This window comes from Symphodus melops, assembly GCF_947650265.1.
Source record: "Symphodus melops genome assembly, chromosome: 4".
Lineage (NCBI taxonomy): Eukaryota > Metazoa > Chordata > Actinopteri > Labriformes > Labridae > Symphodus > Symphodus melops.
In genome coordinates, this window is record NC_136694.1 from 9,744,562 (window position 1) to 9,757,778 (window position 13,217).

The 13,217-nt window shown below is 45.9% G+C and overlaps 1 protein-coding gene across 5 annotated transcripts in view; it reads right to left on the reverse strand.

Annotated features, from left to right (window-relative positions):
• ndrg3a (ndrg family member 3a) overlaps positions 1 to 13,217 on the reverse strand; it is a 30,618-nt gene that overhangs the window by 9,335 nt on the left and 8,066 nt on the right. For 2 of the 5 annotated variants that reach the window (XM_079340501.1, XM_079340499.1), the window contains exons 2-3: positions 9,227 to 9,314; positions 6,384 to 6,416 (exon numbers count right to left, since the gene is read on the reverse strand). In XM_079340501.1, coding sequence (XP_079196627.1) covers positions 6,384 to 6,416; positions 9,227 to 9,283 — 90 coding nt within the window. In that variant the 5' untranslated portion in view covers positions 9,284 to 9,314. Of the gene's footprint in view, positions 1 to 1,782; positions 2,186 to 6,383; positions 6,417 to 9,226; positions 9,315 to 13,217 lie in introns of those variants that run through there. The other 3 variants (XM_079340500.1, XM_079340497.1, XM_079340498.1) reach the window with 3 other exon arrangements.

A 13,217-nucleotide genomic window follows, 5' to 3' on the forward strand; every position in this document is an offset into this window, starting at 1 on the left:
GTGTGCGTGCACAGCCCACACAGGTGTGTATGATCACACATAGACAAGTGAAAAGGCAACATAATGGGAAAGCAGACGATGACACCAGCGATAAATAGAAAGAGTGTGGAAGTGGATAGGATGAAACAGAGCATGAAAACAACACGAGCAGGAGAGACAGGAGGGCAGAGAGCACTGACGAGGGGAGTCCTGTGTGACTAACAGAAGGCTGAGCTTTAAAACAGAAGAGGGTGCAGCGCCTCCATTTGTCATGCCTTTCCAGCCGTGTCCTGGCACAGACGAGGACGGAACATAACGGAGGAAAAGGGCTGTTGCAAGAGGGAGTGAAGGAGAGAACCTCTTATCTCTCCATTTGGCTCTTGGCAAAGGTTTAAAACTACGCTCGTGCTGGAGCGCCGCCTCTTGCAGTTTTCTTCCAAACGCAGACGAGTACGAGCAAATATATGTGTGTGTGCATGTCAGGTTGGTTTTTCTTGGGTAAACAGACATGGGTTGGAGCTGCAAGCCACATCATCTCCAGGGGGAGCAGAAGGAAGGAGAACACTGCAATGGCAGCAGTCCTCGTCTCTATTTAATGTATTCATGGGGGGCCGGTGCTTGGACAAAGATTATGTGTTGCGGGTGTGAGAGACTGGAATACTGAGTTGGGGTTTGTGTTTTGGGGAGAGGGAGCTTCAGGAGGCTTCTTAGGAGTCATGGGTGAGGAGTATGTCATGCTGTTCATATTCCCGCAATTCCTCTCTTATCAGTCTCTCTCCCCCTCCTCCCTCCTCCCCTCTGTGTTTCCCCGCCCTGCCAGGAACGGCATCAATCATCTCTCAGAGCAGCATTACGGGGCAGAAACACCAAGCCGTCTCTAAATGACTCCAGTGTGCACACTTAAACATATGCATACATAGTACTCACACACACATCCATGTGTTCAGTGGTATCATCTCAGGTTACATGCCACCCTTGCCCTTCTCCCCCCCCCCAAGCACAAAAACACAGCCCTCCCCACCTGCAGCACCAGCTCATGTGTGTCATCAAAGCAGGGTGTTCAAAACACAAACTCAAGGTCTCTGCAGGAGAGAGAAGGAGCCGCTACAGTGGGGCTTTTTTTTTTTTCATGCTGTGTTGTTGCTCGAGTGTGTGGGGGGTGAGTGACCTCCCCGGCTGTTTTCAGTGATGACTGAATTTTCAAGTAACGCGGTGCACTATGCACCAGTGAGAGTCAGAGCAGCTCACTAGGAAAACACGCATCCCTGCAGTTATGGGTCGACACAAACACACTCAGTGAGAGATGCAGAAACATGAATCACAAATAGCAGCCATCCTAGTTATGGACACACACACACACACACACACACACACACACACACACACACACACACACACATACTGACAGGCACAGAACTCTAAGTAAACATAAATGCATTCTTCATATCATCAAATTGTACAGACAACTGAGCCCCCCCCCCCCCCCCCCCCCCCCCCCCCCCCCCACACACACACACACACACACACACACACACACACACAGAACAAATGTCCACCCCAATCCAGCAGCTGCAGAGAGCAAAAAAAAGCCAAAGTCTGTCAGCCGTATGCTAAAGGTGGTGACATGCTATCCAGGAACAAACCCCCACCAGCTTTGCCCTTCGTAGAGCCAGCTGCTGTCGCCCTGTCGTTGGGGAACTAAACAGCAAACCTCCCCCCCCCCTCTTAATCTGAACCAGAACCCCCCTGCTGCAAGGACCCAGCAAGGTGTGTCAAGACAGGCAAGACACATTTGTCACTCACCACTCCATTCCCAGAGCATGCAATCTGGTCCAGGTCCAGAATAGCTGACATGTTTTTTTCCCACGCAGGAGAGGAGTGTGTTATGCTATGAGCAAGTGTGTGCTGGTCGGATTTGAAGATCTCCAAGAGGAGGAGGAGGAGGAGGAGGGGGGAGCGTTGGAAGGAAGGGAGGGATGTAGGGTGAGGCAGCTCGAGCAGCAGCAGCAGCAGCAGCAACGGAGAAGAGGAGAAGGAGGAGAAAGACAGCAGAGGGAGTGAGCAGGAGATGGGTAAATTATCTGAATGAAAGCCGGGGAGGAGGGGTGGAAAAGATGCGGAGAGAAGAAGAGAGAGACACGAGACAAGAGGTGGGAAATAGAGCAGGATAAGAGACAGAGGGGGAGGAGAGTGAGACTGCAGTTTGTGCTTGGTAGTCACAGCGCGTCCATACATCCAGCCACCGCTGCTCTAATTGGACGGCAGAGGGTCAGGTGGGTAGGAGCAGGGGGCGGGGCTTGCAATGGAAGAGGGAAAAGGAGGAGGGGGGGGGGGGGGGTAGTGGGAGTGAGGAAGGGATGGGTTGTGTGGAAGCGGGGTGATGGGGTGCAAAGGATGCTGAGGCAGACCTGGAAGAAACGGCAGGCTGCTGACGTCACACGGTGATAGTGATAAAGTTAGAGGAGAGGAGACTGACTTTAACAGCGTCAGCAAAATGGCTGCTTATCCCTGATATTTACCAACAATCTCGTCTTGGCTCCCTTCAGCTACAGACGTGATCCAAATTCAGCATGAGGTCTAGCTTTAAGGGCTAACACATTAACAATTCATTCATCCTGCATTACTGCTTTCATGACTGTTTCTAACCCCGATGAGCCGGACTCTGCTCAATGAAGCCACAACTAGCTTCTATTTTGAGTGCCCATTCACAACCGTACACGAGGAGATCCATTTCCCCCTAAATGTGCTTTTGAGTGATATGATCCATGAAGTTTATTGATTTCTCCTTTCCACTCTCCTCAGTCATCAGCACAGCTAGCAGCGTAAAGCGGCACGCCTATCTCGGAGAAAGCTGCCCTTTTTGCAGCCAATAGAATCGAGTGTGAGCCGAACAGAGAGGGTGGGATTAAAAAATAAAGAAAAGACTTTGGCTCCTTCATTGGTTAGTCAGTGTGGCAGCATGTGTGGTTGATACCTGCTGTTTCTTCTCCACATTTTCTCTGTCCTTGCCCACAGACGGTTCCACAGACACACAAACATACAGAGGTGTGTGCACGTTTTAAAGAGATATAACACTTCAAATGTAGGGAAAAATAACATGATGCAGACAGAGCATATCGTCTGTGCGGTATATGGTGCCACGAGAGAGTTACATCTATGACATTGAACTACACTTTTTCCATTCGATGCCGACTTGTGGTGGGACCAGGAATAAATGCGTGGTACAAATTAATGTTCAGTCATTCATGCAAGGTGATGGCGGATTATTTCCATCATGCATGTGAATAAACAATCTTTTTTCAATAGAGAGTCTCTGTGAGTCCCTCTGCAGTCTGAGGAGTCAAACGGGAACACACTCAATTTCTCATCGCTTGGTTAAGTTCAATTCAAAGCCCGCAATAAAACAGATGCAAGCCGAGGTTTGAATTATACACGTCTGAAGTTAAAATGTGCAGCCAAAGAAAAAAATGTGTTGTATAAAACGGACAACTACACGGCATGTTTTTTTCTTTTTCCTTTCTGAGATGGAAATTTGGCGACATCTTTAAAACACTGTGCGGCACTGAAGACTTCTTTAGGGACATTCAGAACAGTGGAAAAGCACAGTGCGCTAAAACACCCCACAGAACACACGAACCCCTCAGACACACATTACACAGGGTTATGGCGCCCTCTGCTGTTCTTAATGAGACAGTGAGGATTTAAATAGCCAAAGACACGACTGCAGGCAGTTTGTCTGAAGTGCAGATAAGACAGGTTTAATCACCTTTCGCTGACCATGGAAACAAGGTCAGAGAGAATATTGTTTCAAACTGGAAATGACCGATGTGATGTTGGTCCGTTTCAGTAAAGATGAACAGACAACCTTTATTAAAAGAAGCACACCAAACGTCTCTTACAGCTGACCTACATGGACACAATATTTTACTCTGCTCTCTACAGCAAGACTACCTACAGCCACCAACACTAAGATGTTCTATTTTTAAAGTGTATAGTCAGCTCTTTCCATGTCCATAAAGTCACTCAGTGTTCTTAAGTATGCACAGCAGGTCCCACGGGTGGAGGAGGCTGACTCACGCCTGCATCCTTATCCTTCACAGAGGTATACGAGTAGACCATCTTAAAAGGAAACAAGAATGCACCACCACCACCCTATCTCCGTTTTCCTCTCCCACCCACCCATCCTCTCCCAGCATCCACGCCGCTCTGCGGGTGCATCACGTTACTGCAGTACCTCAGTACGGCCTGCAGTGGGAGCTTTGGTAGCAGGGAAATACGAAGCAGAGCAGCTGGATTTGTCCTCCAGCTGCTGGAATGTCACATTGGCTGCTCAGAGTGATGGTGCAGCAGTGAGGAGCCCTCCCCCACTCACAGACTGTACTCATAAGAAGTCTGCTGCTAACACCTTGTGCTGCAATGTGGTCTCCATTTTTAGTGCAGAATCAAACTATCTACCAGTTTGGTGCAGTGGAGTATGAATCTTATTTCAACAAGCATGGAGTCCTTCACTTAGAAACAACAACAAATGACTGTGTTTTTACAGTCATTCCCCAGAGCGGAAAAAATCTGCAAAAACACCAGTTCACACTTCAATGGAAAATCTTTTTGTGCCACAATAGTTTACTGTCACAATTTGCCTACAGGGGCGACTTTTTTAAACTCTTGTCAGCTGACTAGCTCACATTTCTGCACTAATGGCTCGTAATACAGAAATACACAAAACAATTGTTTTCTATGAGCATACATTCAGGAAACACCTCACCACATTCTCGGCTAATTTGATCATCATACACAGTTTTACAAGGCAGATACACTTGTAAGGAAAAGCATTTTCAAAGACTCATATTCAGTAGTCTCAGTAGACACATTTACATCACAAGGACACTGAAGCTAATGGCATTACATTACTGTCAGTTGGTTCTTCTCCTGCTTTGATGCGTTTTAACAGACTGACAGTTCTCACTTTATTGTTGAAGGACTCTGGGTTTATGGAAAACGTCCAAATAGAGTTCAAACAGTCAGACTGTGAGGTCAAAATGGCTGCCATTAAATAAGGTCAAATCCGCTTAATAACACTAAGACTGGCAGAAAAAAGAAAAAAAAAAACTTTTCAAAGAACAAGCACTAGAAGTTCTTAAGTCCCCAGGGGATGAAAACATGGGCGATTTGTGCGTCAAGGTTTATAAATGTTTATGTAGTAATGCAGGCTGGGAAGGATGCTGGGGAGCATGTAGCATGCTTTGCCCAAGCTAACATGCTTTACTCTCCTCCCCTGCCTGCTGCAGCTATATTTAGCTCGGGTGGGATGCTGGGAGAAGGCGTGACTGCAGAAAAGTGAGAGAGGGATGAAAGGTTTAACCCTTTGCAGCAACTGGGCTCATGAAACACAGCGGCGTGATTGAATGTAGGAAGCACCTTCTCAAGTAAGAACGAGCCTCGCAAGAAATGACTCACTGCACCGCACAGATGCAGAGGGCAGCTCTCCAACTTCTCCGGAAAACACACCATCAAAGACTGAAATCTGGAACAGCACCCGCTCAAGGACAATGCTCATTTATTCTTTAACGATTGCTTTTTTTTTATTATTATACAAAACGACCCGACTATGGTGCAGAATCTCCCTGTGGCGAAGCAAACACACAAACACAACTTTATTGTAAATTGATCATAACGACTAAAGAACAAGCTCAATACAAACACATGCCTGTATCGAAAACATCACACCTCATAAAAGATGAGGAAGAAGGTGACAGGCAAAGGGAAAGGGTTGGCAGTAGAAGAGAGAGAGAGGTCTGTAGTGAAATGTTTGACTTCAGGCTGGGCGAGAGCTCTTCATCACCTCATGGCCATTAGCACATCTTAGCTATCTCTCCCACAGGCTGTTTGTTTACAGGTGACACAAACAATGGGCTTACTCGAGTAAATAAATTACCACGCTGACTTTCCGTTAGCTGTCCCTATATCGGCAAATTATCCATAGTCCAGAAGTATCCATAGAAGTGATCTAGTAACTATAATAACCAATATGTAACCCTCACACTCCTCAGCACTGTTTGTACTGTGGTATGCTGCAATCTCAGTCTATCACTCACGCGCTCATTCACGCTCGACCTGATTTGACATTTTCAAAGATTTCATTTTGTTTTGAACACACCTGAGACTGTGTATGACAAACACATTCAAAGGCTGTCCCCGAGAAAATGAAGTGTGTGTGTGTGTGTGTAGAGGTTGGCCTTCATTAACAAATCCTACATTCATTAAATTGTTCTTTGTGGATGTTGCCTTTGATATAGAGCAAACAAATCAATGGGATTCGTTGGAGTGATGTGAGAAGGAGGACATGTCTCCTTCTACTCTAACATACCATGGCACCACAGTGCTACGTGTAGCAGAGTGTAACTCACCTGGCAGTCGAAATCCTGAAAGTTTCGCGCATTCTGCAAACAGAAAGAAAAAGAGAACACTTTAAATATACAGAAGGCTCAAGCATGCGAGATGACATGTAGTTCTTCTGTAGTGGCTGCAGACTTATAGATGGATGGAAAGGCCTGGTGCGGTTTTATTACACGTGCATATTGCTCACAACGTGTAGGAAAGCATCGGTTTTACATCCTATCAGACGATATTGGGCTTGTTGATGCACATCAGCACATCTGCAGCTAATGTGGCATGATCCGATGTCAGGAGCTGATGTTTATCTGTTGTGACGTTTAAACACAACGCTGGCATCTAGGACACCCAACTACTGGATCAGAGAATCTGTGTTCAATCAACTGCTGGACAAAATGTATCCACTGTCAAACATGGGAGAAAATGTCGGCATTGTGCGAGAACAACAAACAGACAATCCAATAAATTGTTATTTTAAACATCTGTATGGACATTGGCCCCAGTTTTTCATCGACGCACCTCCACTCAGCAGTGTACCTGTGTGGAGGAACAGATAAATGCTCCTGACCGGTTCTGTTACACTCGTACATTCAACTGGAAACTATAATTACAACTTATATTACACAGACAGGCTGTGTCCGTTCAGTTTGACTTGACCACATTTTGACAGAGTTTATTAAAATGTTTCTATTTAGATATTAGTGCACCACAAAATGTGTGTGTCTTTAATTATAGCCGGCTGTGACCCGTAAACCAAACGTCTTAGGAAACAAACTGAGTCCTGATTCTATAAACCTCATTAACACCAGGTCTGTAATATCTTATGAGAAGTTTTTATAAAGCTAATATTGTGTTCATGACACAATGTGCTATACTCAAAGAATGAAGAAGAATAGTCAGACAGTTTCCTTGTGCTGTCGTTCTGTATGTTTCAGACACTATGTGTGTTTGTAATCACATTAAGAGCTTTGCTCACCACGTTTTACCCACCTCTTTGTCCTTCGACCACTGGCTAGCTAACCTTACAGTCAACGCTAAAAGAACATGAAAGAATCGGAGGTTAGCTAAAGGCTAGCTGGGAGTGTGTTGGGCTCAATCTGACAGGCTAACTGCGTTCTGAGGAGGAACATATACGTTGATACAAAGGCTCGTCTTCTTCGCTGTGATTAACGCAGCATGCTGTGACCTACTTCTTGGGCATGCTCATGGTGTGTTGATAATGAAATTAACTGTGCAGCGCTAATCACTCTACGCTACAGAAAAGATAGTTGAAGTTGTTATAATATTTAAAAAAAGCACGTCAAAAGACTATTTATACCATCATCAGTTGATATAGGTGCAGATTTGTGCCCAACATTTTGTCCCAGTTTGTGTTTCATCCTCCGACAGCAGGAAGCTTCAGGACATACAGGCAGTGAGATGGGGGGTGGGCAGCAACAACAGAACAATATTCAGCTGGGATTTATTTGTAGGCCAGACCAGTAGGCTGCATATGGGGAGAGAGACAGATGGCTCCTATAATGTTCTCCTTCTCTTCCTATGCTCAAACGGCTGCGCAGCACAAATCATAGGAAAAGTATTTACAGATTTATAACAGTTAGCTGGAGTTTGTAGTCGTTTTTTTACTTTTTTTTTTTTTAGTATTTTACTGGCAAAAAGTATGCTGTGTTTTGTTTTTTAACTACTGCACAAGAGAAAGACTTCATTTGACCCTTTTTTCTTCTGATGCACGTTCATCACTCCCTCTTTCAATCCCACGCATTAAGCAACTTGTTCCTCAGGCGTCTTTGCTACATCACAGTATTGTTCTTCGTGGCTTTAGGACGCACTTCTCATAAAGGTATTGTCTGTATGGATTGGATATCATCAAATGCTTTTTTACTGATGAAGATCTCTGTCATCGCCGTCCGTTATCTCCATCACTTGTTCAGAATATCGTCATCATCTCCAGGTGGTTCAACACTCAGGGTTTGTCTCTTTAATGAGCTGGCCACTAGGTGGCATGAGAGCTCAGTTCCAGCATCCTGCGTTCATTGATTTTAAGAAATATATATTCCTCACCCCGTCACCTCGTACAAAATATAAAAAAAACACAGCATGCAGCCAACGAGGAATAATATTCTTCTCCTCATTCTGGTGACATCAGGCCTTCCGAGTGATACATTATTACTCTCTCTTCCTATGAAGCACAGACTGTCTGTGAGAGCTGCCTTTAAGGCAGAACAAACTCTCTCTTGTGCATCCACAGAACATGGACATAATAATCAGCTTTTGTGATTGAGCCGTGCAGAGGAAGAGGAGGAGGAGGAGGAGGAGGAGGAGGAAAGAAGAGACAGACGAGCTTTCATCTGCCCCTCTTTCCTTTTCCAACTCTATACTTTGTTCGGTTTGCCTGTCTCTCAGTTGCTAGATTCTTTCAAGCTCTTAAAAAAACAAAATAAAGAGAGATGGGTCTCTTCCGGCGTCTCCTTTGATCTCTTCTTGTTCTTGCTGGACTGTTTTTTTTTCTGACTCTGGATTAAAGCTATGAATCCAGCAGTTCTTCTTCTCTCTTGCCTCATTCCGTCTTACAACCTTTTTCTTTTTTTTTTCTTTTTTCCTTGACTTGCTCTCGCTCTTTTCTTTTTCCTCTCAACAGTTCAGCAGATATGAATAATTCACTTTGATGAACAGGACTGCAGAGTCTGCATGCCTTGTGTATTAGCGTATATATATTGCCTGGTGAGATCGTATGGGGTTGCTTGTTTGTTCTTGTTAAGAGAGCACAACATGTTGTGGTTCTTCATGTTGTCTCCAGTACAGTCGTGAGCCTTCTGCCCCGGCGGCTCGTCACTGACCTGTCCCTCTCTGAACTTACCTTATTAGTCAGCAGTGGCTTGATCTCAGTCAGCTGTACATCCTGCAGCTCGTCCATCTTCCTGTCTCTTCACTGTAAACCACTCTGTCTGAGGAGGAAAAAAACACAATGCTTACAGATCCATCAGCAGGTACAAAAGCAAAACAGAGGATCCTTCAGAGAGGAACAAAACAAAAAATAAAAAATGGTGGTGATTTCAAGAAGAAGAATTATGGCGCTTTTACTAGGGTCTTTAAAGTAAGATATTGGACAAGTTGGATCTCAAGCTGATTCGATGGTGGTTCTGTTTGGCTGCTATAATAAATCACCTTGACTTCACATGGGGATGCATGTGATGATGAAAGGGCCACAAAGCTAAAGGGCATGGGCACAGAGGTCATATCTTCTAGTCCACACAGATGGTGTGTAAACGCGTACACTCACACAAACAGGTTTAACCAGACCTTCTTGAGCCCACCGCATTTGTTTTCTCCTTCAAACAACCCCTTCGTCACTCCCTCGACATAACCACTGAACTAAACGCCTCCCCCTCCCCGCTCTCGTCTTGAGATGGTACGGCTCAGGCCTCGCCTGTTCGCACAAGGTGAGGACAGGAAGTGGTATTGAATTACCTGGCTCTGCCAACTGGAGTGTCTCATGTTACAGATAACAGCAGATGGAGCCTCTGCCCCTTCTAGGTCAATGCTTACAACTGGAAGACAAAGCCAAACCTGCCAGCAGCGCGCCACAAGCAGAACGATCACATTAAAGCAACGAACAGAAGAATCTAATACTAAAAAACACAAGAGACGAGGACAAAAGCAGCGAGACAAAACACCACCGAAATGGAGATGCAATGTCACATTTACTTTCAAAGTGAAAATCAATCAATCGACCTTGAGATTGTGGCATCAGACGACCTTCAGGGTAGGTTGTTCCATGTCTTTTTGTAACATATATTTGAGCTTACAGGCCTTTACTTGATAGCACAGTGGACAGAGTAGGAAAGAGAACGTGGTTAGATAAAATGGAAAGGCGTCACAGGTCGGATTTGAACCCGGGTTGCCAACTTGGAGGACAACAGCATCCAAAACATGTGGTGCGATCTCACCGTTGGGCCGTCTACGCCCCAGTTGGTTCGTGATTTTAGCAGCCAACTAAGAGCGGGAGGTACCTGTGATTTGGAGGTCAGTCACGTCTATGTTAGCAGCAGTTTCATCCCCCGATAGCCTGACAGAGGTTCTCACAGACAGCTGTCTCATGTGTGACGCATGAACAAGGTCAAGTGTCGTCCTACTTTGGCAAGGGATTGCATCTTTCTCGCAAACAGGCAGGGAAGCAGATGGGAACAACTGAGCTCAATCCTTAAATTACATATAACAGTCAGGGGAAAAAAAAAAAAAAAAGCAAAAACATCAAGTGTTGAAAGTACTAAGCCATCAGCATGGGGAGTGAAAACATGGCCGGCAAAATCCCTGCTGACAAATCCGGCTCAGTGCTGGAACTGAATAATATTTAGACAAGTGAACAAGGAGGGGGGGAAATAACAAACAAATATTCTGCATGCTTGACCGTATTGGCCGGATCAATCCAACACTTCCTCCAGCAGTCACAGGAAGAGAGAGCGAGGCAAAAGCCGCATTAATTGTCGGCTAGCCGGGTAATCAAGGTGTTAGCAGAGAAGGGGTCAGGTTGAGCTTTAGCTGACAGACTGAAGGGAGGGGGAGCCCAACCCCACTGACCCTTTTTACTGGGTAATCTAAGCCATTCATCTAACCGCCATTAACTCCCCCCTTTATCTTCCTGTGCTTCTTCCTTTGGTTTCCACCTTCAAGTAAGACATGTCCCCTAAGGGCTGCCGTAGATCTCAGACACCCATAACCTTCTATCTAATCCGCTGAAAGAGCACCAGCTCTACTAGCACTCCTACCATTTCCTACCTACGCAATGCCTGCTCTATCATTCTGTATGTGCAGCTGTTGCCATAGAGACAAAGCTGGTTGCTGGTGTTTATTCTAAACTAGGCTATCCCCAAGGGACAGGTGTGAGAGCAAGGAGACATGGGGAAAAGACAGAGGTAAAAACAGGCATTTTCCCCAGACAATCTTTGGGAGTGAAAGGAGACATGCTGGCTTGATGGTTTAGACAGCGACGCGCTGGTGTAATTGTAATAGAAAATCAGGAAAAGTACCCAGATGACAGGAGGGAAATTCCATTTGCAGTCTGTGCAGATTGCGGGCTTGATCCCATATTCACACCGTGTCATCAATGTGGATGAGGATGGGGGATGGATAGGCGGAGCTGATGTGGAACGTGTCCCTCTTTCCTCACAGCAGGAGTGTCAGTTGAACGTGAACGCTCTCCCAAATGGTCTCTCCGATAACCGAATCTGTTTTACTTAGCTCTCTCGCTTCCAGATGAGTAACACAAGCGTAACACGCTGGCTCTTTGCACATGATTTCCCTCATCTATTCTTCAGGTCCATTTCTCTGTGGGGCGTGTAGCTGCCAACGGAGCCTCATCTCTAGCACTAAATATCATGTCATGCAGCGAGGGACAAGGGAGCTGTGCTGGGCGAAACAAATGACAGCAGAAACAAATGGTGCCGGAGGAAAATCCACATGAGGCCGTATCCGGGCAACAAAGGTCAGCCTTCAGTGTGGCTTAGTGTCAGTGCTGTCTCTGAGAAACTGAGGACACATGTGAAGACCAGCAAAGACTTGTTGAAGTCTGTCAATTTAATAAATGGATTACTTATTTAGGATAACTCTGTTTCTCCTCTCCTGTTGGCAAAGACTGCTGAAACCTCACACAGATCACTCTCCAAGAAGAGAGAGGACACTCCTTTAACTTCGCTGCAGGGGCTGGACTGTATTACGAGCTAAACCATCATCCACTGTAAAAAATACAGTGTCTCTGCCAACATAAAGGAGTCCTGTAGCTGCCATGTCAGCAGACGACGTGTGGTGATCGATGAACACATCCCCACCGCCTCCTCCCACAGCTTCGTCGTCCTCCTCCTCTTCTAGTCAATGCACACTCTCTCCAACGTCTTCGTCCATCAATCTCCATCTCACCGTGGGCCGTCAGGAAGCCTACGCAGGCCAGGCTGCATGATGGACGACATGCCGCCATGTTGACCCCCCCCCCACTCTAACCCCTTTCATTTCGGGCATCTTTCCTCAATATCGCCATGGCAACGACAACCTCAGGTTAACTCGATGTCATCATCATTCATATCATGAGCGTGCTCAGGGTGTGACCTCTTTGGCTTTCAGGTGACTGAAGTGAATGCGACTGTGTTGACCTGATACCTCTGAGTGTGTATGGACAGCCGGACTCAGCTTCTGTTGGATTTTCATGGTAAACGGTGAATGGATTTGAGCTTTGAGTGGATGTGTAGCGCTTTGCTTCTCTAATGACTACGAGCACTGCTTTTTACAATGCCAATCACACCTACCCATTCACACCACATTAACACATCCACACACTGACGGCTGTGTAAAGTGTCCATCAATATGAACTCAGTCCATTGGTAAACATTCACACGCTGACACTGTAGCAGGAACAATCAGGGGTTAAGTGTCCCGCCCAAAGACGAGGACATCGACATGCAATGAGCCAAAGCATGGTGATATAAAGCAGACACCCTCAACTCGGCACATGAGTCCTGTTTCCACCAAGCGGGCCGGTATGCATCAGTTTGGTTCAGTAAAGACTGATCCTGTTTGCGTTTCCACAGCCGACCACGCTCTATTTGTTAGGCGGCGTGTAAGCCGGATGCTAATAGCAGCGTAAGCTACGTAATCGCGTCACATCATAACAGTGCGACGCAGTGTATCCCGCTAATAAAGTAGAAAAACACGACGCAGTCAACAATGAGCAACGATGGAAGACATCCAGCAGTTCATCGTCTTTGTCATTGTTACGAGAGACACAATCCAGCCTTGTTTCAGAGAAGGTTGTGTGCTGCGAGGAGAAATACAGACGAATAACAATCAACTGGGTATCT